Genomic DNA, 25436 nt, shown 5'->3' on the forward strand with positions numbered 1-25436 from the left:
AGAGGCAGCCAGGGAGATAGATAGGATCTCTAGAGATGACCTAAGAGATCTTGGGTTAGTGGAGGAAGCAGAGAGTAGGGGAGAAGGATAGTGGGAGGGGTAGCCTAGGCATATCTAGGAGTTACCCAACTGGCAATAAATACCGAGGAGGGCACAGCCCAAATGCTCTGGCGCAGATAGGCGGATCGGGCGAGGAAAAGGACCAGAACGAATATACGAAGGATAGTAGGAGCTTATAGAGCTCCTAGAGATAAATTAGGGGCAGTGGTCTAGACCACTGCCCAGACGCATGTGTCTGTCATAGCCAACTGGCTCCATATGGACGTTAAACTTGATTAAATAAATAAATAAAATCTGATTATCAGATAGTCAGATTTCATATTCATTCATTTGATCTCTTCAAGTCTATTCTATCTTATCTAGTTATTCAATCTATATTATTATTCTATTTTTATATCCTCTTAAGCCAGCCCTAAGACTATTCCGCCTTAGGATTAGGGCAGCTGACATTAACTAATTACATTTGTTTGCAAACCTTCTACCCGCATCATAGACTCTTTGATGCCCGGAGCGAATTAGTCCATGGCGTCATTAGGGTCCAGAAACAATCAAAGAGTCTATGATGCGGGCAGAAGTTTTGCAAACAAGTGTATGACGATAATCTGGTATTGAGTGAAAAACAAGAATTAACTTAGTTAACCTACCAAAGCATCCAAGAGGGCATGGTAAATGTTACATTTTGCAGCCTACACGCAGCTCCGGATTGTTCGGATTTTTTCACTACGTATCATCTTTTCCGCAACCGGATAACTACTATTATAACCCTGGGAATCTGTCGATCAAGGAATGAACTAATGTGCTTTAAGTTTTCTCAGCCAGATTCTGTTAACAGCCATAATTCGACCGCTAAAAATCAGCTAGGATTGGAGCGGAAGACAATTTTATGCATAATGACGTAACTTAAATATCTAGTTATATAAGTAGCAACCTAATCTCTACAGAATCTTGTAGTGCCTCAAATTTATATACCCTATTTTACTTGGTATGCACTCTTAACTCGGTGATGATGTACTTTTCTTTCCCTTTCTTCGCTCTTCTCACTTCCAGCATAGCCTTTCAATTTCCAATCACCTCACCTTATTTTCACATTAGTAATGGTTGGAGCTATGAAAGCTGCGGCTCACCGGACGACGCGGTTGATATAAAAAGGATATCACTTAACCCTGATTCACCTTCTGCGTATATTTACACCCCATCTCCCTTTTCCCATCCTCTCTATATCTATATCTATAGCTAACAAAGTTTAGCGGCAAACCTCTCGAAGTAAAACTCATGATGACTGTTTATAACACCATTGAAGAGGGTGCCTACGTTGATGTGGTCGTGAAGCTTGGCCTTATAAAGCTCTTAAAAAAGGAATTCGACGCCTGTGAAACTCTCAGAAATTATAACTCAACCATCCAATGCCCAGTCGAGCCAGGGTCATATGAAGTCACTCATACTGCGGATCTGCCCAGAGAAATTCCATTGGTATGTTTAAGGCACACATTTAACTGTAAAGATAGCTTTACTAACATATAGGAAAGGCAAAATACAACATCGAAGCAGAGGGCTATACTAGTAATGATGACCCTATGCTATGCTTGAAGTTTGTAGCTGATTTTAGGTTCCCACCTAAATAAGTCTAGCGTGCAATAGTGTAAAGATAGTGCAATTACTCGATTATTCTACGCGTGTCACTATGATGAGGAACTAGTCCTTGGGGCTTTATATAAGTTGGCTTTAGACTATCTAATACTTAACATTCTTATAATATTGCCTTGGTATGCTTTATCCTTCCATATATTATGTTTTTGTAAGGATCTATGTAGCAGGATAGATAACCCGTTGACTAGGTAAGAGTTGGTGACGATAAAAGGTAAGAGATAGTAATGGTTAATAGATCGTATATTAACAAAACTAATCCTTGTCCTCTTCAATATCAGATAAGGGGGATGCTATTTATCTTCGCTGCCTATCCTAGATGCGTGCGGCGACGATTCGAAAACAGTTCAAGATATGAAAGCAGAAGGTTGAAAACAATTAGGAAGCAAGGGGTGTCGGCACAGCAGAGTGGCTGGGCCATACCCACTCCCTTACAGTTTACCCCATACTTTTATCTAATTGGGAAGGCAAACTGTTACATGCCGAAGCGTAATGGATTACCAGCTCGTAGAGCCGGTTTATAATAAGAATTTAGTAATTAGAATGCGATATTTCTTTTGAAAGTCGCCAGTCTTGATACTATTCTATGTATATAGTCCTTAAAATTACCCGATTCGGTTGTGTATGTGGAGCTCACGGCGTCGATTTGCAACCAAGCTAAAGGCATTTGGGCCAAAGAATACGAAGACCGACACCTTATTGGTTGTTCGACTCGGTTAGACTTTGAGATACCCGTAGTTTCCTGCTATAAATGGTTTAGCGCAGCTTGGCGACTCTGTAGGCACTTGTAGAAGCAGTAGCAACAGCAGCCTGAAGCTTTATGAATGCCGTTATATAGAACGTATTATCGCCAGACTAGATCATTCCTTGCTGGTTTAAATAATGAAGGCTAACCCTTCTAGTGGCTTGCACACAAGATGTCTTGCAGTATAGCGGCTACAATATAGGATAGTCACTATGGCTCCCATGCAGGATGATGAAACCCAGCAGGAGGTAGAGACACCACTACAACTCATTTCTCAAGGCGTTTGCCTTCCTGATATCCCTAAGCATCCGACCTTTGCTGCACAGCGGTAATGTATGCTGGAGAAAATGGCGCTTGCTTTCCGCGTCTTTGCACGCTTTCGGGTATACTGACGGGATGGCCGGTCACATCTCGGTGCGAGACCCAGAAAATCCGCACACATTTTGGACAGTACGCCCTGCAACACACCAAGGGAGATCCTGGAGGGGAACTACAAGGCTAATCCGTTGCAGAACCCATTAGCAGTGCACTTCGGCCTATTAAAAGTAAGCGACATGATCCTTGTGGACTACGAGGGAGTGCCGATTGGTGGTAATACTCCCCCCAATGCCATTCGTCAATACGACTTTAACACTGAACGATTATTCCAGGAAATCGCAGCTGACCAGCGAATGCTGCAGGGTTTTTGATTCACAGTGCGGTTCATAAGGCTCGACCAGACGTTATGGTGGCTTGTCATACTCATAGTCCCCATGGTATGGCATGGAGTGCTTTCGGACGGCCGCTAGAAATGCTTACCCAAGATGCTGCCTACCTGTATGGGGATGCCCAGGCGGTGTATCAGGTTCGGCAATACCCTTAGCCCCCTCATCATTCTATCGCTGATCGCTTGCAGGACTTTGGAGGGGTTGTACTCACGAAGGATGAAGGTGACCGCATTGGTACCGCGCTAGGTGGGTCTTTCGAATCCCTGCATTCTGCAGAAACATGTATTAATGAAATCCACAACTGAGTAGGACCAAAGGGCAAGGGTATGATTCTCCAGAACCATGGTCTTCTCACTGTTGGCTCCACGGTGGATGAAGCATGTTTTCTGATGACTCTCATGTAGCGTGCTTGCCAGTGTCAGCTTCTAGCCGAGGCGGTAGCAGCTAATGGATTGCCGAAAGTTTTCATCCCGGAAGAAAGCGCGAAGTACATATTTGATAACTCGAGTGACCCAGAAACCCTCTACTGGGAGGGACAACCAGACCTACAGTATGAAGCATACATGTGCCATGGCAAAAATCGAGGTTGACATACTTCACATCCTTGGACGGTCCTAAGACCACCCAAGTTAGCTCTATAGTACTGTCATTAACCCTCACTAGTTGTCCCACCAGTGGTTAGTAAAGTTACATAGAGAACATACTTTTACAGAGACTCCTAAGCCATGAGCAATTCCTAAGCCTTTGAGCCTCCTTATAGCCTTACAGCGAGGGGCCACCCCCTGTTTGTTGGAGAGAAAATGGTGTTCTCTAACTAAACTGCTCATCTATTAGGTAACTATAGTATTGAATCAGGTATAGTAGCGCCAAGTTGGAAGAGCATTGAGCTCCGATGCAGATCCGGGGAAATGCTACCCCGAGCAACTTTTCCTCCCCGCGTTTGCAAAGGCGGGGAAATCGGACATGCCCCGATTGACGAGGGACAAACACGAATAAATATAGACAGCGAGAAATTCATGGGTGAATCCGGTTGATAGTGATATGACTTTTCCAACCAGCCATCCACCCATCCCAATATGACAAAGCCAGAGGATATGCCCACCGAATATCTTGAGAATGTCCAAAAGGTTGAGCAGTCGGAGCAAGATGTGATTTATCAGACTTACGTCTCCCAAAGTCCGGAATGGCATCGGAAGATGACCAGACAGCTCCTCCGCAAGGTGGATTTCCACCTCCTGCCATGCCTGATCCTAATGTACTTACTGAACTTTCTGGACCGGAAGTACGTACCCTCCTCGTCTTCCATCAATCGCGGTGAAACTGACAGAGTAGTAATTTGTCTCAAGCACGACTCGGCACCCTAGAGAAGGACCTGAAGATGGAAGGAACAGACTACAACCTCGCGACCAGCATCCTATTCGTCGGGTACCTACTCATGCAGCTACCGTCCAATCTCCTCCTCACACGCGTCCGGCCCTCGTTACTTCTGGGGATCACAATGGCCATCTGGGGGGTGATATCAGCATGTCAGGCTGCCACCCAATCGTTTACGGGATTGGTCCTCTCTCGATTTTTCCTCGGTTTTGTGGAGGCCCCGTTCTTTCCGGGGGCGATTATGTTGATGTAAGTCAGTTGGAAGCGGCGCTCAAGAGGTTGATCATGCTGATCGGATCAGGTCGAGTTGGTACACCCGTCAAGAAGTATGATTCAATGGTCATCAGCCCCATATGTGGCACGATTGCTGACTCTTCTTTAGCTGAGCCATCGAATTGCCTGGTTTTACGCAGGAAGCTCGTTGGCCAACGCATTTGGCGGTTTGATCGGTGCCGGTGTCCTGGGCAACCTAGACGGTGCCCATAACATATCAGGATGGCGATGGTTATTCATTATTGAAGGGTGTATCACCGTGGGAATATCGTTGATATCCATGTATGTGCCCTGTACTCCCTCCCAAGGGTAATGCTAACGACCCAGTCTGTTCTTGCCAAATTATCCCGCAACCACATCGTGGCTTAATGAGACAGAGAAGTTATACGCGCAATGGCGTCTCATTCATGATGCGGGAGAAGCCGACGAAGCGAAGTCGACCAACCTCCGCGAGGCGCTATGGTTGGTCTTTTCCGACAAGCGCATTTACCTGTTCATCTTGCTCCAACACTCCTCGCTCCTGTCACAGAACTTCCAGTATTTCTTTCCAACCATCGTCCAGACACTGGGTTATGGGAATATCGAGACTTTGCTGATCACTGCACCGGTCTGGATTGCCACTTTTCTGGTGTCCCTTCTGGTGACATGGTCGTCGGGCCGCACGAATGATCGCAGTCTGCATATCATCTCGTTGATGCTCGTGAGTGTAGTCGGATGCGTAATCTGCACCGCGACCACGAACATTGGTGCCAGATTCTTCGGCATGTTTCTGTACGTATCTGTATCCATTCATTAGGTCTAACAGGGCTGACTGACTGACTGTGTAGAATGCCGATGGGTGCCGTTTCTGCCTATCAGATCATTATCGCATGGGTGGCCAATTCCTTCCCCCGGCCCCTGGTCAAACGATCCGCGGCAATCGCGACGGCGAATATGATTGGCAACACGGCCTCTATCTATGGCAGTTATATGTGGCCATCGTCCTCCGGCCCACGGTACATCGCAGGTGGCAGTGCAACGGCCGGAATCGCGTTACTCGTCGCCATATTAGCATTTGTCATTCGCATGGTACATTCCCGGATGAACAAGCGTCTTGACATGGCCCAAGACAGCAGTCAGGTTGAAGATGGCGGTTTGGAAGGACGTCATACAGGGATTAGATACATTTTGTAGTATTCTTCTTATAAAGAATAGACAAGGTATGGCAATTGAATGCTGTACCTGAAAGTGATTGAAGAATGTGAGTTGGAGTCTAGAAGGACTCTGGTTGTCCCGACTCCTCGGGATCAGGTGCATAGATGTTCCATAGCTTTAATAGAGAAGCCTGTTACCCTGCGGGCGAACTAGCATAATCATTCTCTTTGGACCCCGGTTAGTGTTAGTGGCGTGGCAGATGGCGAGGGTATTAGGCTCATGAATCTTGCGCGGCCAGAAGAGTACTAGGCGATTTATAGTCTAGATTCAGCGTCTCTTTTCATTCATGAATCTACTTATTATTTATAAATGAAATCCCTCTCGGCTGGTGCCGAATCATCGGGAACTACCGACCTTGTCGGCCGGGCCGAAAGGATTGGCCCTAAGAGCTACCCGAACGTGCTAATGTGCACACCCTCGTCTATACTACCTACCTCCTGACAAATAAGCAAGTCATTATGCTACTCGTGCTTAACGGAGTTGCAATACTTTTGACCCACTATGTTTTTGTTAAATCTCCCCTGCCAACATGTGGGTCAGAGCTACACCATACCACCTTCTTATTCAGGCTTACTATCAGACAACAGGCATGCTACGCTCCTTAACGCCTCTATTCCTTTCGGCTAGCTCAGATATGATATTTCTAAATTAGCCTGCAACTAGAGTCCCATGCAATTTCAATGTGAGCCACAAGCTTACGGCTGGTCGTTGTTAAATAGAGGCCATGGCCGCTCATATTCGAGTTCGTTCTTTATGCCATACAATCACACTCCTTTGAATACTTTCGTTCACGTCATTCCTTTAGATCAATTTTTTTTATCACGTGTATTTATATTATGTTCCGTCAACTTACACTCCTTGTCGCTTCGGCCTCACTGGCCTTGGCTGCCACCATCCCTTTTGTCCCCCGGGGCACAGGCGCAGGCATTACTCCTCACGTGCAGTACTCCTCCTCAGTCGGCGTTGTCGGCTGCAAGATCAACACCAACCGTGTGGCCTATTGGCCCAGCGCGGTCGACTGCAATGACATCTGCGTCAAGGTCACCTACAAGGACCGCTCCCTCCACATCCTCAAGATTGATACCTCTGGCGGCGCGTACGATATATCATATGACGCTTGGAACTACCTCGCCTTCGGCAAATCTGCAAAAGACGACCCGCATACTGGAGGTGCTATTCATATGAAGTATGAGGTCGTCGACCCTAGCAAGTGCGCCGATCTCATGGACAACGGCAAGCTGCCCCTCTCGGCAGCCAACAGCATGGACTTTCTCTCTTCATGTCTTAGCCAGCCCGACAGTTTTGTCGCCCAAAACCACGAGTTGTACAACATCGCCGACCCTGTCTGCCACTATGGCGTTGATGAGGTGTGCAGCCTCGACCTCTCTGTCAGCAACCAGCCCTCGTGTCCCAGTGGTCTCGGCAGCACAGCTCCGCTAGACGAGCCGGTGTATAACATCGAGTTCGGAACCGGCAAGGAGGTCGTCGCCTAAGAACATTCTCCCCTATCTCGCGCAAAGCTGTATATCCCTGTCTCAATGTAGATACTCAAATGTACTAGAATGCTCAAAGTTGCCATGAGTATCACAGATCCAAATACGTGAGAGGCTGCGAGTTGATATTATCCCGGATCAGAAACTGCCAGAAGTGAAAATCCGCCAAGCCACTTACATTTTATAGGGCAAATCTATGGCACGAATGCCAACCACAACTAGGTCCAAGTTTTATAATTTTACTGTGTTTAGGCCTCGTCGCACGTCGGTTCCTAATGTTGCACTCAAGAATATTCCTGTAAACCCACGGGTTAATATACCTATTCTGTAAGTTATCTGCGAAGAATCTATGTCAGTATAAATTCTCTGATTCGGTAATACCAAGATATATAAATACATTAAGTAAGCCTCACCAAACCCGCGGGTCCAGCGGAGGGGTTTTGACCTGAATCATTTATTAATAAACAAAAGTAAATTTACATATACAGCGGTTTACTATCCTATTACATTTGGAGAAGAAATCATGCAGCGCCGTCAAGTCTCTGAGCCTCGCACATCTTGGCATACATCCCTCCCTTTGCGACCAACTCGCTGTGCGTCCCGACCTCCACAATATTGCCTGCGTAGAAGACGAAGATGCAGTTAGCGTCGCGGACCGTCGAAAGGCGGTGCGCCACCGCGATGGTGATACGATCGTTGGACAACGCAGCCTCCAACAGAGCGCCCTGGACGAGTTTCTCCGACTCGGTGTCAAGCGCACTTGTTGCTTCATCGAGCAGGACCACGCTGGGCTTGCGTATCAGCGCTCGAGCAATGGCGATGCGCTGCCGCTGACCCCCGGAAAGCTGGCTACCGCTGGTCCCACACGGCGTATTAAGGCCGTCGGGCAGCGAGGATACAAAGTCCCATGCGTTGGCCGCCCGGCAGGCCTCCTCCAGCGCCTCGTCCGACGCCGCTTCCGTTACGCCGAGGTCCGGCATGCCCTGCGAGATATTGTCACGGATCGTGCCTGGGAAGAGCGTCGGCTCTTGCTGCACCAGGGCCACATGCTTGCGGTACAGAAGAGGGTTGATGAACGACAAGGGTGCAGACGAGTCAATAGTGATGGCGCCGCTTGTCGGGTCGTAGAAGCGCTCTAAAAGTGAGACCATAGTGCTCTTTCCGCAGCCTGATGCACCTACGAATGCCACAAACTCACCCCGTTGAATCTAAGCAGGATTAGGGTCAGTGAGCACTCCTTACTCCCAAATTAATCTCCACCTAGATGATAGAAAGCAACTTTCCCTCAAGCGCAGGAGGTACTTACCGACAGAGACACGCCCTTGAGAACCCGGTTCTCAGGCGCCAGAGGGTACGAGAACTGCACATCGTGGAGGTCGTAGGAGCGACATCTATGCTTAGGTCCCTCTTTGCGGTTGTCATCAGTTTCACGGATAGTTCCGTCAAGCCCCTTGAGCCATAAGTAGTAGTTGGCAGCTTGATTCGCCTTGGTTAAGCCTGGAAACTGTCAGTTGCTCGATCCCAGCAAGATTTGAGCCTCCTAGACTCACTACTGGCGAAACTGAAAGCCAACGCGGTGGCTTGGCCAGAGAAGTAAACACCCATGAATGATACGATGAACTGGTACAAGCTGATTTCCCCGTCGTTGATTAGCTTCGATCCCCACCTGTTCACTCAGTCAATCAGTCGAACCGCTTTACATCACGAGGTGAATCCAAGAAGCGAAGACCCACCAGAACCCCAAGGCCAGGACGAAATACTCGACAGACTGTGTGAGAGAGAACCAGGTCATCATGTAGAACATGGGCCTGCTTGTATGAGATATCGCGAGGTCGAGCTCGTAGACGTACTTCCTCAGCACGGTGTTCTCGATGGCAAGCGAAGAGACGGTGCGGATCGCCATGACTGTCTCCGAAGCCACCGAAGCGCTCGCCGACAATCTCTGGTCTATTTCGTCGTCCATCTTAGCCTCGAGCCTAACACGCGCATAGCCGCCTAGCATCATAGGCGGCAGGCCGACGAAGACACCAACTAGCCCAAGTTTCCAAGACACTACGATTGCGAGGATGCTAGACGCGGCGATGTTCAACACGGACATGAGGATGATGGCGACGGTAAAGCCCATCAACTCCAGGATGGCTTGCGGGTATGAATCAAGGCGGCCGATGAGCGCACCGATCGTATTGTCAGCTCGGTCGAAAAACTGGAGGTCCTGCCGGAGGAAGGATTCCATAATTTCACGTCGCATCTTCCTGTTGAGTCTCTAGGACTCGGTAGGCTCGAAATCAGTACCGCGATGCGAGACTAGGATCGGGACTTTCCTTCCCGCGTCGAAGACATGGAAGCTCTCACCTGTGCGATAGTATTGGTCGACCAGCCCATGACGAAGTATATGACGAGAATGCCGAGCGACATGACGAAGAACATTAGGGAGATGAAATTACCGCGAGTTACGACGTTCGACGAAGTAAAGACGCTCATGATATTGCCTAGCAAGAGGGCCTGTCCAGGGTTGACGGCGGCTGTGAGTGATATCGTGGTGAGCAAGTGCAACGACAATACCGTTTTATCAAGGGCTGGACCTTGGGAGCCATTCTCAGTCGAGACCACTCACCTCCCCCGATACACGTGGCTATTGTGACCGCGAACCAAAGCCAGATATCCTGCGTCCCTTTCAGAAGCTTCCAAATATTGTGGATAATGTCCGTCTTCTTGGACAAGTCGTACTCTTCTCGGTTCCTTAATGCTGCCAATTGTTGCGCCTCGGCTGTCCGAATCCTGCCAAGAGATTGCATGCGACCGACATGATAGTTTTTCTTTTCCGAAACCTCATCAGAAGTCCTGGTACTCCCCAGGTCGTGGCCGATCTCGATGTTGGCCGGAGCTAGGTCTTGGGCCTTGACGAGAGAGGCGTAGACGCCGTTCCTGGATACCAGGTCTTCGTGCCGCCCTTGCTCGATGATATTACCCTTAGAGATGACGACGATGTTATCTGCGTTGCGGATGGTCGCGAGCTTGTGGGCGATGACAATGGTCGTGCGATTCTTGGAGGCGTTTTCGAGGGCCTTCTGCACAATCACCTCGGCGTGCGGGTCTAACGCGCTGGTTGCTTCGTCGAGTAGTAGGATTTTGGGCTCCGAGATCACACTGCGGGCAATGGCGATCCGCTGCTTCTGTCCCCCCGAGAGCAGGCCACCTCTCTCGCCGATGCGCGTGTGGTAGCCTTGTGGCAGGGTCTGGATGAACTCGTGCGCGAAGGCGAGCTTCGCGGCCTCTTGGACGCGCTGCATCTGCTCCTCTTGCGATGCAGCCTCCCATTGGGTGCCGATGAGGCCGTTGGCGATGTTCTCAAACACGCTAGTGTTGAAGAGCACCGGTTCCTGGAATCGTTAGCGAGTGGTGTCTTGCACGTTTGTGGTACGACCTTTAGGTGCCTTGCCTGTTGCACTAGACGGATGTTGGTCCGTAGCCACTTGAGGTTGAGCTGACTGATGTCTTTGCCATCCAAGGAGATGCTTCCAGTGCGGGGGTTATACCACCGTTCGAGTAAGCCAATGATTGTGCTCTTTCCTGAGCCAGATGGTCCCTTTGAACCACCATATTATTAGAGAATTCTAGGACAGGTGCAACCGGAGACTGCTCACCACCAATGCTGTGACCTTGCCTGCGGGGATATTCAAGCTGAAGTCCTCTAAGACAGGGACATCTGGACGCGTAGGATAGCTGAAGCTGACATTGTGCAAATCAATACAGCCGGCAGTCACTTCAGGTTGGTATCCGCATTCGTCGAAGGGGTTGATCTCCGATTGTCTATCGATGAGAACAAATAGCTCCGAAGCTGCAGTTGCCGCGCGACTGAAGGTGACCATGTGCGGTGCTACTTGCATGACCGTATTTGCAGCCATGATGATGGAAAAGAGAACACTGTCGTCTTGGTTAGTCTCGGGATCTCTATAAACGGCTCGCAGTCTGGCTGCTCGCTCGCCTGGGGTGAGATACTGACGTAAAGACGGTTCCTAGATCGGATATCTCGCCGCGGTCGAACATGGCGATACCCTGCCAGAAGGCCAGGCCCATGCCAGCGTAGACGACAAAATACTGTCCTCCGAAGACGATGCCGTATAGCTTATTCTTTCTCATTCCTTGGGTGTACGCATGCTGGAGGTACGAGTCGTACTTGGCTACCACCCTTGGTTGAAGGCTGAATGCCTGCAGGGTCCGGACCCCTCCCAGGACGCTCTCGGCATAGCTACCGGCTTGAGCGTAGATCTGCAAGATCTTAGTCTCGATGATGGCGTCAAGGCCACTGGCCGTGCCGAGCACAATGAGCAGAATGGGCACAATAAAGATAAGAATCAACGTCAGCTTCCATTGTGTGACAAATGCGATGATGAATGCTGCCACGAAGGTGGCAATGGCTTGGATGACGATGCCGAGTTTCTCTGCGATGCCGGACTGGATGAGCTTGCCGTTCGTGGTCGCTTGTTGAGATATGGAGCCGGCGACGCCCCGGTCATAGTATGCAATTTCTTGGCTCAAGGCAGCCCGTAGATAGCTTTGTCGGACATTACGGGTCAAGTGGTACGCGACGTAGGTGAAGAGAGAGGCGTAGATGTAGGTAGATACGAGGCGGGCGATACCTATGTAAACAAAGTACAGGCTTTAATTGCATTAGCATATGATCCTTGCCCGTCGTTTGGGGACAAATCAGGGAGGAGGGGGCGCAATATGCTCTTACGCCGACGTCCGCACCGCTGCCATGAAGTCTCCTGGCATTGAGGTCATGTCGGAGAAGCTGAAGTCGCTCAGCAGTGTCAAGAAGTTTCCCATAACCAGGTTGACCATCGCGACAGCAACGCCCGACGTAATAGCAGCAACGAAAGCAATACATTCAAGGACGTAGAGTTTGGGATTGCCGAAGGTGAACACTCTCTGCCAGGTAAATCGTCCCAGCTCGTCAGCCATCACTCGTACCGGTACGCATTCAGTCCTCATCTTTCCGGCCAGACATACCAGGAAACCACTTGTACCATTCTTCTTCTCGGCAGACTCCTCCTCTTCCTTTTCAGGCTTGATTAAGACTTGAGTATCGTTGCCTACTTCGGCAGCTCCCTCGACGTCTCGCCGGTCTAAATGAGCGACCATGTTTGCGTTGGGAAGAAGAAAAATAAAGGAGCAGATGATTACAGTGAGATGTCGAGCGTGGATGGCTCGACCCAACGTAATTGGCAAAATGGAATGACTCTGGAAGTAGAGAAGTAGATATATATATATGTAGAACGAGAAAAAGAATGGAACCAATTTGGGGTACTTGAACGAAAGACATCCCCAAATCTTTGCCTTGAGAGTGTCAGCATTTTATCTTCTCAGCCTTAGAATACCTCGGGAGCTTGGAGGTAACCACGTCCGGTCTCCATAATATGGGAGTGGTGATGATGATGTTGTTGTTGGCATAGAGAGAGAGAGAGGGAGAGGAAGAGGGCGGAGTCTCCGAGCCTCCGAAGACCCGACGACCCGCGCCAAGCCTTCAGCATTGGAAGCGCCTTCGGATCCTCGCGCTCACTTTCATCCTCCGATGTCTCCGCCTTCTACTTCTACTAGTAATTTTACTGACACGAACACGTAACCTTGACAGTGGAAGCTCGCGCCTACCGCTCGCTCACGCACTCTCAATGGAAGACAGTCCGGATGTCTCGTCCTTGCGGGTGGACGAAGACGAAGAACAGCATCCTGCCGCGACCGAGAAGTTAGCAGTGAGCTGACCGCTATGTACTTCATCTTATGTGAAACCATATCATGTCACTGATCAGCTTCTGCGAAAACAGTGTTATCGCTGCCGCCAGCGCAAGGTGAACGACGACAAGCCCTCCCTCCTTCGGTGGTTTTAATGTCTAATTTCGTGTCCAGGTGAAATGCGACCGGGGGAGCCCGTGTGGTCACTGTGTTAAAGCTGGGACCCAATGCTCATACGCAAGCGGCCCCAAGCCGAGAGAAAGGCGACAGAGGGTCATGGTCTCGAAGACATAGTAAGTACCTGCCAGACACTAAGCCGGAGGGAGACAGAATACCAGGCTAAGAGTCATCCAGTGATTCTAAATTGGATGAAATATCAAGGAAACTCGACGAGCTCAGCCAGAGGGTGCGCCAGTTGAGTCATGAACCGACCAAAAGCAGAACCGATAAATCCTTCGACTTTATGGACTCTATCAACATGCGCCAAGAGGAGCGCTGTTCATCCTCCTCGTTCGGACCAACACCATCAACTCCGTCACTCGGCTCTACACCTCACCAAGGCTCCCTGCCATACAGTCCCACTGGTGCAGGTGTTCGTGAAGTGCACGGCAAAGCGGAGTACGAGGGGGAATCGTCTCTTTTCGCCCACGCGATCTTTGCTAGTCGGTTTCTGCAAAATGCCATTGACAGCGCGACTAACGCCGAGGTCGCGCACGAGATGCAAGCCGTGCTGAACGGCCTCAAGACTGCCGTTCATTCTGGGAACCAAAAAGCTGATACGCTCAGTACACTTTATCCTCATGCTAAGGAGATCCCATCCGGCTCAACGACTCGGAATCTTCCTCTACCGCCGATTGACAAGGTGTTCATGTGCTTACGTATGGCCAGAGAATACCCGCAAGTGGCCACGCTATGGTTGGGGGACTATATTAAACCCAGCCAGTTCAGCGACTATTTAATCAAAGTCGCATCGCCTGGTTCAGCGAGCGAAGCCGACTTGATCATCGTCCATTGCGGTCTTTACTGGCTGTTCTGTGAATGCTCCAAAATCATCCCGAACGAAGACACAAAACAAGACTACGACGCGCAGGCTTTCATCTGCGCGGCGAACCTCGAGACGGTCCTTGCAAACCTTCGCTTTCATCAGCCAACCGATATGGACTTCGCATACGCGATGGGCATGGCGGTAAGTAGCTTGCTGGTTCGTCCTACGAGTCAATCGAAAGGCCCCGTTCCCATTGACCGTATATACTAGTCGCTGTACTGCCTTCAGAAGAACAAGCCATCTGCCGCGTGGAACTTCATCAATTCCGCCTCGCACATGGTACAGGCCCTGGGCTTGCAACATAACGTTCCTGCCGACACAGAGGGGCCAGAAGAAACGGCCCAAAAAAGGAACCTATTTTCCACCATATACATGACCGAAAAGATGCTGTCCCTCCGCCTCGGCCGATCATCGACCTTCCGAGACCAGGACATCACTCTGAGCCATTTTGGTATGGAACATCCCCATGGCTCTTTCTTGGCTGAACTGGCCCCCGGTTGGATCAACATGGCGAGTATACAGGGCCGGATATACGATGACGTCTACAGTCCAGGAGCCCTCAGGCAACCGCCACACGTCCGCACGACTCGTGCTCGGGCTCTGGCAGCCGAGTTGAAAACGGCCATGCAACATGCGCAAGATATCCACGTGAGTTCATGCCAGCTATATGCCTAGGATCATGCAATCGCCCCATTCCCCCTCGAGACACCGCCGACGCCTGACTGGCTGCAGGACCATTACGAGGCGAGCAAAGGGCACGTGTTGGGCCTGGATTACCACGAAATCGCAAGACGTTCCGACCGAGTCATCGGCCTTTCCATGCTGACGCTTATCTATCGGAGTATCTCCCCCGAGGAGCCATCCACGTCCGCATTTTGTCAAGAATGCATCGCCGCCGCCAGGGATACCCTCCATGAACACGACCAATGCGTCGCTGTGATCACCAAAGCGCGAGGGAAGACGGTGTTCCTCGAAGCATACATCAACTGGTTCGTTAACGGTGATGCCCCGTTCTGTTCTCGTCGAGATCGATCTGACAGGGAGATGCAGGACCATCACCCAATCTCCCTTCATCCCCTTCATTGTACTGTTTTGTCACATCATCGAAACGTCGGAGGCCTCGGACCTCGAGCAAATGAAAGGTCTCGTCGAGACGCTCGAGTCTACCTCGAATCCCAGCGCACATAGCACATGCAGCAAACAACGTCGCCTCTTCCGGGCGTTGTACGACGTCGCAGCTAAGTACGTTGAGGTCAAATCCCGCACAAGCGGTGGGCCAGGGGTAATGCCTTGGCCGATGGCTCGGCCGCAGTCTGCCGACGCATTGGCCGGCACGACCTTGGACGGTCGTGGGCTTGATACATTGCACCCTGGCGGGATGGCGGGAGACCTGGGGACCACGAATACTGCAGATACCCCTAGCCACATAGCATCACATGATGAGTTTGACAGGCACAGAATAGGCCTTGTAGATGGGCTGGTCGAGCCTACGGTATTTGGGGATGTGGACATGGGGATGGATCTCTCGGGAGCTCAGCTTTGGGACTGGTTCAACAAGAACCAGGCTATAATGAGACTGCTAGAGGATACATAGAACACGGTCGTGGTGGTCTGAGATGCGTTTGGAGATGTTGTGGCGATGTGGAACCTGTACTCCCAGTCGGGCAGTATAGTAGTGGTAGTTGCGTAGCGCTCTGTATCATTTGACCATAGCTATTGACCCTGACTGAATTCCAATCCACCGCGTTCTGGGGAGTAAATGATATCAACACTAATACTCTATACCCATACATTTATGTCTCCTGACAAAATATAAAAGTGCCTTAGCTCGATAGCCATCCGGTATTCTGCTTGAAAGCAGAACAGGAAAGCGACATGTAAAGATGTGATGATATCTTCTCTATAAACCCTAGGCATACACAAGCTCATGGCGACATTCCAATATTCATTTCTTATTTCGGTCGAACTGCCGGTTTCGAATCGAAGCTAAGGCCTTCCCAAGCATCTTACACTGTGATTTACAAGAAAAGATTTTGTGTGAGGGGGGGAAGCTTAACAGCCTCGAGTCTCTACGGACAATACACAAATGAATAAGGAGAGACAATGGATTGGGAAGCTTGGGGTATTAAAGCAATATTCTAACTGTACTTTCCTGTCCTATATACGAAGGTCTCCAGTATACCCAGGCATCAACCCTGAACCACCGTATCTAGATATTATCTTTTCACAAAGATTTCTCAACCGAGATCAGTCTCTAAAATATTAGATATTCTGGATATCACACGAGGGGGAACCAGGAAAGGGTTGGACATCCCTAATACCAACCACAATCATACTACTATAATGATGTTGCCCGTGGGAGTCTCAACTCAAAAGAAAAAGAATGTACGCAGAAGTTCATTTCATATCCTGCAGATACATGGGACTTTGGCCGGAGAATAAAGTGACATAAGCGGCTTGCCCTTCAGCGTATCAGGTCACGGAGTCTGCTAGATTATTATACAACGTTGGAATAACCCGTGATTCCTGCCCTAGACAGACCTTCGTAAATACCTTGCATCGTGTCAAGAATAGAGCTCCAGTTGTCGAAGGGGATAAACGGAATTCCCCTTTCCCTGCAATGATCCACTAGGTCTACCTCATACGTTAGGCTCGCTTATTATCAATTACAAGTAGCCAACCATGCAGGTGGATGCGAGATTGTGAAAGTAATTCACCAGGAGAACTCACCCAAACCCTCCTTTGCAAAAAGAACGTGAGTTTGCGATGCGGCAGATAAATCCGAGACGCCATCTCCAGCGTAAAAAAGTAGAGGGCAATTTCCGCTGGGTAGCCCAAAGTACGGCTTGATCTCGAGTGATTTATCATGACCAAAGGCGCTGTGTAGTTCATCATTTCGGTTTAGTGAAGACTCACTCAACGGCTCAGCAAATCTGTTGCCCTTACCTGTCGTCACGGTATTTAATCCGCCATCCACTCCCAGTCGTCTTGTCCCCGAAGCTGTGAGGCTCAACGTCATTGGCAACAACGTATATATTTTCTGGATTGCTGCCCAGAACGGATTCCAGCAACATGGTTATGAAAGGGGTCATCCCAGAGGAGAGGACAACTATCGGGATATTACACCGTTTTGCCCAATAATAGAAATCCAGGAAGTGTGGATCAAGCTGAATATTATCCTGTACAATTCGCAGACAATCCGCTAACGGCATCTGTACACTCTGGAGCATGGCGTGGAATGCATCTCTATTGGTGAAGTTGGTCAAGTTGCTGTCTGAAATGACAGAAATTGTATACGGATATCGAATTCTTACCTGAAAGCCATATTTCCTTTCATGACTTCTATCTCCAGTTTACGTCGCATTTCCATCCCAAACCCAAAGTTATCCACCTTCACACCTGGTAAGCTACGGAGATTGGATATTGGGGTCGACATAGTACCAGGTAGTCATTGCCTAGATTGCATTCAGCGACGGGCGTGTCTGAGTATCATGACGGAGGGAAACCAGACGATGGGAGTAAAAGGGAAAGATCAAGGAAAGCCTTAGGGAAGAGTATCATACAGTCTTTCAGAGTAATAGTTCCATCAAAGTCTGTAAAAAAGATAGCTTTGGGGTTCTCCTTGAGGTACAGCAGCTCATTTTCAGGGGACTCCATTATGCCGCCTGTGATCACGATTGAGGATCTTTCAAGAACAGTCGAATGGATAAAAATGGCACCTAAACAGATGATAGAAAGGAGCAAGGGTATCGAAACGTATCCACTGGTGTTATTAACATTTAAGTTTATCTAAGGACAATTGGGTGCCCCTCTCCTCGGTAAGCCTGGTGGTGGGCAGCTATGAGATCTTAGATTTTTCCAGTTGCGTATATGATCATTACATACATGACAGAGAGATCTGTATGAGGTAAAATACTACGAAGGTTTCCTATTCCGAAGTTACCTATCGCGAAAGATTGGCCTAGCCGTGAACTGCGATCTTATGACATTTACACCTGTAGCTCCATCTATAATTGCTTCTATCTCTCGTGTAATGAGGAACCTTATCTAGCTTCCAGGTATACTAAGATATGGACAAGATAAAGATCTAGCTTCTCAGAGGGCCAAAGTTCGGAAGTTGCCATTTGCAGCGATCCTTCAGGTGTCACTAGCCTTGAGAGCAGATCCAGGGAATGTAACCACATTTCCGGCGTATCCAGTGCTCAATGTCGGGTACTTGAATGCCATATCCCACAATAACTGTGCTCTAGGTGGGTCAACTATTCTGCACAACCTCTGGTTCACTCTGCATATGACAACCTAATCCTGTGGGTCTTGTACTGACAGCCGATATCTATCTCCTACCCGAAAGGGACTGCTTCCACTGCCTGAGCGACCTATACATTAACCAGTCGTATACGAGATCTGATCATTTTAATCGATGACCAGCATAGGTCCGTAAATTAAGCATTTGTCATATAGCGAAGGTTGAACTTAAATCCCGTCTACATATTCCAGTTAAGATGGATTGCTGTCTGCACTCGACGCAAACGGAGCATGCCACACCACACCACATACCCGGAACCCTGGGAATGCAACATTCCGCTATTCGCGATGGTTTCAATACCCACCTAGCTAAATACCTGAGCTTCGTGTCACATATGCAATTCAGCACTCGGTGTTAGGTGTCCTTTGCGCAAGCCACTTCTCTCTACATCGTTGTAGATGCCATGTTACTACCCTAGATCATCACTTATTCGAGGAAGGCTATACTCTATGAGTCACTACTATTAGCTTGAACCTGCAAGGTAACATTATATTGGATACATTGATGCAACCTATGCTATATGTGGATATTGAATTGCGCTGGAGTATGCTAAGAATTGCAGACACGCCATCAGCCTTCCACGCGGAACGCAATGTGGTGACCCATGGTTTGTTAGGATTGAGGAAGGAATCCTAACTCCGAAGAATCTACAGATGTAGAGTCGGAATAGGTAGCATTTCACGAAAGCAATGGTTCACAATTGTCGCATAAGGCCTAGACTTGCCAAACCCTCTACGACAAACGTATTGATGCGAAGGCTACAACTGAATCTAGCCATACTGACTGGCTACCGTAGTTACTTTTACCATGTAGACTGAAATTGATCGGAAGCTTCGGTAAAAAAAAGAAAAAAAAGCATCTGATGTTGATATACCTATGTATTGCCCAAGACCCAACTATTTAATCAAGCGTGTGGAAGGCCCAACGGTTTCACGATTTCGTGATTAAGAGATTCTCATTATTCAAACCCCCCGCAAGATACAACCGATACTATTACAGTACAATGGGATCCGCGGCGGAGCCAGCATACCTGTACAAGAATGTCACTCATGATCCAACGGTCCCTTCGGTAAAGTCAGCCGAGGGCATCTATATTTACCTCGAAAATGGACAGAAGATACTAGATGCCACGAGCGGAGCAGCTGTTTCTGCAATTGGCCACGGCGTAGGTCGTGTCAAGAAGGCTATAATGTCCCAACTTGACCAAGTGGAGTACTGCCACCCGGGATTCTTCCCAAATACACCAGCAATGGAGCTTGCAGATCTTTTGGTCGAGTCCACAGGAGGAAAGCTGTCTCGGGCGTGCATTCTTGGATCTGGTAACCAATCAACTCCCCTCTTCTGTTTTTTCCATGCATCATCTCTCGCGTCAAGGGACCATTCGGTAGGAATTTGTGAACTAAATTCGTGGGCTACGTAGGTTCCGAAGCCGTCGAAGCGGCGATGAAACTGGCTTATCAGTACTTCGAGGAGCAGTCGCCGAACACACGGCGAACCAGGTTCATTTCCAGGCACGGTTCGTGGCATGGGTGCACTTTAGGGGCATTGGCATTAGGAGACTTTAAGCCGAGGAAGAGTCGATTTGATTCCATTTTGACCTCTAATATCTCCCATGTCTCAGCGTGCGATCCATACCACGGCCTCATGGAAAATGAGGATCCGGAGACATATGTAGCTCGACTCAAGGAGGAGCTGGACAACGAGTTCCAACGACTTGGGCCTGAAACGGTCTGTGCGGTTTTCCTGGAACCGATGGTCGGGACGGTAGGTGATCATGGACCCCAGCATGGTTTAGGTGGTTAGGATGAGAGATTGATCTGTCTGAACATTTAGGCCCTGGGCTGTGTTACTGCACTACCAGGATATTTGCAAGCCGTGCGGGATGTATGCGACCGCTATGGTGCCCTCCTGGTCTTCGATGAGATTATGTGCGGCATGGGCCGGACCGGAATCTCACATGCCTGGCAGGAGGATGGCGTCGCTCCAGATATTGAGCTCGTAGGAAAGGGTCTCGCCGCTGGATATGGAACCATTTCTGGGCTACTTGTCAACGACCGTGTCTTGGATGGATTGAGACACGGTGGTGGGTATTTTGTCCACGGTCAGACCTACCAATCCCACCCCCTGGGCTGCGCAGCAGCAGTCGAAGTCCAGCGTATTATCAAAGAGGAAAACCTCATTGAGAACTGTCGCAAGATGGGTCAGTATCTGGGCCAACAACTAAAGCTACACCTGGGTGACCATCCATACATCGGAGATATCAGAGGGCGTGGTCTCTTTTGGGCAGTTGAATTCATGGCTGATCCACCCACCAAGACTCCTTTTTCTCCGGCATTCGCCATCAGCAAGCGCATGCAGTCCAGGGGAATGGAAAGGGGATACGATATCTGCCTATTTGCCGCCACTGGTGCGGTTGATGGTTGGAATGGTGACCACCTGTTGCTTGCACCACCGTACATTGTCCATAAAGAAGATGTGGACGAGATCGTGAGACGTCTGGTTCAAACTATTGACAGTGTATTTGAAGATGTAGCTGCGCTAGTTATGTAAAGTGTTACTGGTTGTGGAATGTTTTATTGTCTAGCCTTTCTTTTTCTTTTGCCTACATTGATTTACCTTGTTCTTAGTTGAATTATCCAAGAAGGAGCAAGCAAAAAAAAAAAAAAAAAAAAAGGGCAAAGAAAAAGGACGGACTGGGAGCGACCAAAAGTATAATCCTGCAAGCATTATGCTGATAATTACCTCATGACTATTGTATTAGTGGCACAATCTATATCCAAGTGAAAAGAAACCTCCAGATGGCACTCCCTAGACACAGATGTAACGTAAACGTTTCCTACACTCATTATTCTGATGCGTTGCAACCCTTCCAGCCGTGAGGGACTTTGATAGCCATGTGCCTATACGCTTAGTAAGACTAGATGCGTAGGATTTGCCTCTGCCTCCGTCGGTTGTGTCCGTTTTTTTTTCTCTTATTTCCATTCCTTTCCCTCCCTCCCTTTCTTTTCTGCTTGCTGCTGGCCTGCTTGTTGCACCTCCTACCCTCTGACGTTGACATCTACACCAAGCATTTTGGCGTAATTAAAGCCTAAATCCTTGCCTTATTTACATGCAACATCGCATCCCGGAAGGAAAGATATCGCATGAATGATGAGCACACAGCAGGACTTGGCGTCACAGGCTCCTCTATTATCAGACTCGGCCTATGTGTCTTATGGGTCTTACCAGGCAGCTGGACGAGACCGGGATAATGTCAGTGAGGCAGGCGTCTCCCACTCAGGGCAGCAGCCAGAAAGGTGGAATGAACCTCCAGTGAACTTGTGGCGTGTCCTGGCTACATTCTACAGCTTCATTGTAGTCGGCGCAAACGATGGCGCATACGGGGTAAGTGGTTCATAGAAGTCCATTTTCAGGGAGCTTGTGCTAACAGGCTTGCTATCGGTAGGCCATGATTCACTATGTAGGTTCATCTGTCGGATACATGCGCGGCACCTTCTGAATATTGGCTGCTAACCACTTTCTATCCCCTTCATCTCTTAATAGCTGGGCCGATACTACGACGCAGACTATACCACAGTTTCCGTAGTGTTCCTTTCGCCATTTCTTGGCTACGCTACCGCTGCCATGGCCAATAGCTGGATACACGAGCGCTTCGGACAACGCGGAATTGCCTTGCTGGGCACGGGGATGCATGTTATCTCCTACTTTGCCACGACCCAGCACCCTCCCTTCCCGCTTCTTATTACGATATTCATCCTGGCTGGCCTGGGAAATGGCATCGTGGATGCATCGTGGAATGCTTGGATTGGTGCAATGCATAATAGCAGCCAGTTAATGGGGATCCTCCACGCGTTTTATGGTCTGGGGGCGGCTTTGGCACCGCTTACGGCCACGTACGTGATCACCCAGAGAGACTGGATGTGGTACCACTTCTACTATATAATGGGTATTGCAGCAACCGTCGAGTTTGTGACTTCGGTCGCTGCATTCTGGTCAGCAAGAGGCTCGTTGGTTGAAGCCAGCGAACTGGGTGCTCCTGGGGACAACGTGCAACAAGATGGCCGAGACTCGTCGAGACCCAACACAACACCAAAGAACCCAACACTTGAATCATTAAGTTTGGTCTCGACATGGATCATCAGTCTATTCCTGTTAGTCTATGTGGGCATTGAGGTCACCGTTGGAGGATGGGTCTTCACGTTCCTCGTGGATCTCCGGGATACACCACCCTCTGTGGCAGGCGTTGTCACATTCATGTATTGGGGAGGACTGACCGTTGGCCGTGTGTGCCTTGGATTCATCACACCCTACTTCAAGCGGCAACGTCTTGTTATTGTTGTGTACTTACTGGCCTGTGTGGTGTGCCATATTGGTTTCTGGCTCGCCACGGAACTCCACCTATCCATGATCGCAGTGACCTTACTGGGTTTCTTCCTGGGGCCCCTTTACCCAGAAGCGGTTATTGCCCAGGCCGCACTCTTGCCAAAGCATCTCCATGTTGCAGCCGTCGGCTTTGCCTGTGCTCTGGGGAGCGCGGGTGGATGCATTTTCCCTTTCATCACGGGCGCAATCGCAAAAGCCCATGGTATCAAGGTTCTTCACCCTGTTGTCCTTGCGATGTTTATGTTGTGTTTGATATTGTGGTTTGCTCTTCCAAGGCAGCGCCGAGGAACCAAAGAAGCCGCATCACCTGCCTGGAGCAGTTCACCTACACGGTCCTAGTGGCCTTATACTCATCTCTGCTGTTTATAACGATCTCTATGCAGGGCACTGATTTCCGCTTGTCATGATGCTATCGGTATACTGAATTCTGGCTGCAATGTCTTGACCGTGTTCACGCCGACATTTACAACAGGTTTTATTCAATATATGCTTCTTCCCATGCGATAGATCTTGTCCCTGAATAATAATTATCCTAGACAGAGCATGACTGCAACAGCCTTGCCTTCTCCACGAGACAGCTGGGTGTGGGACTCAAAGGAACTACACCGTCCTGAAGTCATGAATTGGCTCGTGGACGGCATTAAACCAGAAACATAGAAATGTAGATCTTTGCACAGGGAGACAAGTCACGGCAACCATACTAGAATCGGATAGAGCATGTAGGCTCAGTCAATACGTCACAACAGAGGATCTGAAGGGCAGCCGGAGCAGGTGTGCCGATCATACACAGGTGGTGACGACTTGATTCTCAATCCATCATAGAACAGACTAGACCCGGGAAGAATAGCCAACCAAGAGCGGTGCCAATTTACGTAGTCACGGAGACGGATCATCCATAGTCCACTGCTACTTTACGAGCCTGGAGTCATTGAGTCATGCGGAAGTGGGCGTACCAGCAGGTGAAACCAGACACATCGTTCTACCATAGCGCCAAAGTAACTTCGATTGTTCTCTTCCAATGCTCGAGGTATCGGTCCACCAGAGACTATAGATACAACGTTCTCATAATCAGACGCTTGTTTTGGTAACGTCCTCAGTCGAACATACAGACATCTCACCATGACATCTATGAACAAAGTATTTTCCGGTTACTACGAGCGCAAGGCTCGTTTAGATAACAGTGACAACCGCTTTGCGAAAGGAATTGCCTACGTCCAGGGATCTTTCGTCCCGCTCGCTGACGCACGAGTGCCACTCCTCGACGAGGGTTTCATGCATAGCGACCTCACGTACGATGTGCCATCGGTCTGGGATGGGCGCTTCTTCCGCCTTGATGATCATCTCAGTCGATTGGAAGATAGCTGTGAAAAGATGAGACTGAAAATCCCACTGGCCAGGGACGAGGTGAAGCAAACCCTAAGGGAGATGGTTGCTAAGAGTGGAATCGAAGATGCCTTTGTAGAGCTGATCGTCACCCGTGGCCTGAAAGGGGTCCGTGGCAATAAGCCAGAGGATCTTTTTGACAATCATCTCTATCTGATCGTCATGCCGTATGTCTGGGTGATGGAGCCCGCCATGCAACATACTGGAGGCACTGCGATCATTGCCCGTACCGTACGGCGCACTCCCCCGGGTGCTTTCGATCCTACCATCAAGAATCTCCAGTGGGGGGACTTGACGCGGGGTCTATTTGAAGCGGCGGACCGTGGCGCGGATTACCCATTTCTCTCAGATGGAGATACCAATCTCACAGAAGGATCCGGTTTCAATATAGTCTTGGTTAAAGATGGTATTATTTACACGCCCGACCGTGGTGTTCTGGAAGGGATTACACGTAAGAGTGTTTTTGATATTGCCCAGGCCAAGAACATCGAGGTCCGCGTTCAGGTGGTGCCACTCGAACATGCCTATCACGCCGATGAGATATTCATGTGTACTACAGCTGGTGGCATTATGCCTATCACAAAACTCGATGGGAAACCGATCCAGAATGGAAAAGTTGGCCCCCTTACGACAAAGATATGGGATGAGTACTGGGCGATGCACTATGACCCGAAATATAGCTCTGCTATCGATTACAGGGGCCATGAGGGTAACTGATGCTGTCTCATTCTGCTCGTCCCTCCCTTTTCTCCGGATCCGGGTTTTTAAAGTGCGATGGCCACAGACGAATCCGCCGGAGTGTGTGAAGCATGCTTTCCAGATAGGAGGGTCTTGTTTATCCTATCTTGATCTTATACTGTGTATTGTTAAGCCTCCTCCAAATTGAGGTCCGGAATTGCAGGCTATGTATGATACATGCATTAAAGAGAAGGCTTAGTGCAGCAAATAAAAATGAATGACTTTTTTCAAACATTCATGTGCAAATCCAGGTTGGAACATTCTACATATTTGTTGTAGAGCTAGCAGTTACTAACGGTCTTTCACATTGCGCTACACGTTCTATAGCATTCTCCACAGCAGGCCTTGTCAGTCTGAA

The 25436-nt window shown here is 49.2% G+C and overlaps 10 protein-coding genes across 10 annotated transcripts; 8 read left to right on the top strand and 2 right to left on the bottom strand.

Moving 5' to 3' along the window:
* Positions 1 to 1335: 1335 nt before the first annotated feature.
* BDV27DRAFT_155353 (uncharacterized protein) lies at positions 1336 to 1682 on the top strand (the record flags this gene model as incomplete). Its single annotated transcript, XM_032072116.1, has 2 exons — positions 1336 to 1530; positions 1587 to 1682. 2 exons carry the CDS (start codon positions 1336 to 1338, stop codon positions 1680 to 1682), a joined length of 291 nt encoding a protein of 96 aa, XP_031930056.1.
* A 979-nt stretch (positions 1683 to 2661) lies between these two features.
* Positions 2662 to 3560, top strand: BDV27DRAFT_155354 (class II aldolase/adducin N-terminal; the record flags this gene model as incomplete). The annotated part of the gene is made up of 5 exons (XM_032072117.1): positions 2662 to 2777; positions 2877 to 3040; positions 3130 to 3293; positions 3345 to 3402; positions 3466 to 3560. 5 exons carry the CDS (start codon positions 2662 to 2664, stop codon positions 3558 to 3560), a joined length of 597 nt encoding a protein of 198 aa, XP_031930057.1.
* Positions 3561 to 4232: 672 nt separating this feature from the next.
* Positions 4233 to 5976, top strand: BDV27DRAFT_155355 (MFS general substrate transporter; the record flags this gene model as incomplete). Its single annotated transcript, XM_032072118.1, has 6 exons — positions 4233 to 4438; positions 4489 to 4736; positions 4789 to 4856; positions 4913 to 5085; positions 5131 to 5568; positions 5631 to 5976. 6 exons carry the CDS (start codon positions 4233 to 4235, stop codon positions 5974 to 5976), a joined length of 1479 nt encoding a protein of 492 aa, XP_031930058.1.
* Positions 5977 to 6583: 607 nt separating this feature from the next.
* On the top strand, positions 6584 to 7853 carry BDV27DRAFT_124520 (uncharacterized protein). The gene has a single exon (XM_032066105.1). It carries the CDS (start codon positions 6834 to 6836, stop codon positions 7488 to 7490), a length of 657 nt encoding a protein of 218 aa, XP_031930059.1. The 5' UTR covers positions 6584 to 6833; the 3' UTR covers positions 7491 to 7853.
* Positions 7854 to 8011: 158 nt separating this feature from the next.
* BDV27DRAFT_170226 (ABC transporter ATP-binding protein) lies at positions 8012 to 12635 on the bottom strand (the record flags this gene model as incomplete). The annotated part of the gene is made up of 10 exons (XM_032075240.1): positions 8012 to 8698; positions 8797 to 8987; positions 9041 to 9156; positions 9224 to 9753; positions 9843 to 10012; positions 10105 to 10870; positions 10915 to 11076; positions 11135 to 11414; positions 11494 to 12150; positions 12229 to 12635. 10 exons carry the CDS (start codon positions 12633 to 12635, stop codon positions 8012 to 8014), a joined length of 3966 nt encoding a protein of 1321 aa, XP_031930060.1.
* Positions 12636 to 13162: 527 nt separating this feature from the next.
* Positions 13163 to 15862, top strand: BDV27DRAFT_170227 (putative C6 transcription factor; the record flags this gene model as incomplete). The annotated part of the gene is made up of 7 exons (XM_032075241.1): positions 13163 to 13243; positions 13316 to 13339; positions 13398 to 13516; positions 13578 to 14409; positions 14479 to 14916; positions 15001 to 15257; positions 15319 to 15862. The coding sequence occupies 7 exons, from the start codon at positions 13163 to 13165 to the stop codon at positions 15860 to 15862; spliced, it is 2295 nt and encodes a 764-aa protein (XP_031930061.1).
* An 857-nt stretch (positions 15863 to 16719) lies between these two features.
* BDV27DRAFT_82161 (HAD-like domain-containing protein) lies at positions 16720 to 17926 on the bottom strand. The gene is made up of 5 exons (XM_032077696.1): positions 17832 to 17926; positions 17583 to 17723; positions 17215 to 17514; positions 16999 to 17147; positions 16720 to 16902 (listed from the first exon to the last, which is right to left on the bottom strand). The coding sequence occupies exons 2-5, from the start codon at positions 17702 to 17704 to the stop codon at positions 16766 to 16768; spliced, it is 708 nt and encodes a 235-aa protein (XP_031930062.1). The 5' UTR covers positions 17705 to 17723; positions 17832 to 17926; the 3' UTR covers positions 16720 to 16765.
* Positions 17927 to 19534: 1608 nt separating this feature from the next.
* On the top strand, positions 19535 to 21247 carry BDV27DRAFT_124527 (putative class III aminotransferase). The gene is made up of 3 exons (XM_032066106.1): positions 19535 to 19893; positions 19995 to 20338; positions 20408 to 21247. Exons 1-3 carry the CDS (start codon positions 19578 to 19580, stop codon positions 21122 to 21124), a joined length of 1377 nt encoding a protein of 458 aa, XP_031930063.1. The 5' UTR covers positions 19535 to 19577; the 3' UTR covers positions 21125 to 21247.
* Positions 21248 to 21724: 477 nt separating this feature from the next.
* BDV27DRAFT_155360 (MFS transporter) lies at positions 21725 to 23296 on the top strand (the record flags this gene model as incomplete). Its single annotated transcript, XM_032072119.1, has 3 exons — positions 21725 to 21958; positions 22020 to 22034; positions 22118 to 23296. 3 exons carry the CDS (start codon positions 21725 to 21727, stop codon positions 23294 to 23296), a joined length of 1428 nt encoding a protein of 475 aa, XP_031930064.1.
* A 780-nt stretch (positions 23297 to 24076) lies between these two features.
* Positions 24077 to 25266, top strand: BDV27DRAFT_170231 (aminotransferase class IV; the record flags this gene model as incomplete). Its single annotated transcript, XM_032075242.1, has 1 exon — positions 24077 to 25266. The coding sequence occupies one exon, from the start codon at positions 24077 to 24079 to the stop codon at positions 25055 to 25057; it is 981 nt and encodes a 326-aa protein (XP_031930065.1). The 3' UTR covers positions 25058 to 25266.
* Positions 25267 to 25436: the final 170 nt, after the last annotated feature.

Source organism: Aspergillus caelatus (assembly GCF_009193585.1).
Source record: "Aspergillus caelatus strain CBS 763.97 unplaced genomic scaffold BDV27scaffold_42, whole genome shotgun sequence".
Classification (NCBI taxonomy): domain Eukaryota; kingdom Fungi; phylum Ascomycota; class Eurotiomycetes; order Eurotiales; family Aspergillaceae; genus Aspergillus; species Aspergillus caelatus.

Bases quoted from the DNA above. Each gene is read 5' to 3' on its own strand.
- BDV27DRAFT_82161 (XM_032077696.1), bottom strand. From the start codon at position 17,704: ATGTCGACCCCAATATCCAATCTCCGTAGCTTACCAGGTGTGAAGGTG. The intron at 17,515-17,582 runs GTAAGAATTCGA...CTTCACCAATAG, and splicing joins AAAGGAAATATGGCTTTCAG to AGATGCATTCCACGCCATGC. The intron at 16,903-16,998 runs GTGAGTTCTCCT...CGTATGAGGTAG, and splicing joins TTTTGCAAAGGAGGGTTTGG to ACCTAGTGGATCATTGCAGG.
- BDV27DRAFT_124527 (XM_032066106.1), top strand. From the start codon at position 19,578: ATGGGATCCGCGGCGGAGCCAGCATACCTGTACAAGAATGTCACTCAT. The intron at 19,894-19,994 runs GTAACCAATCAA...TGGGCTACGTAG, and splicing joins GGCGTGCATTCTTGGATCTG to GTTCCGAAGCCGTCGAAGCG. The intron at 20,339-20,407 runs GTAGGTGATCAT...CTGAACATTTAG, and splicing joins TGGAACCGATGGTCGGGACG to GCCCTGGGCTGTGTTACTGC.
- BDV27DRAFT_124520 (XM_032066105.1), top strand. From the start codon at position 6,834: ATGTTCCGTCAACTTACACTCCTTGTCGCTTCGGCCTCACTGGCCTTG.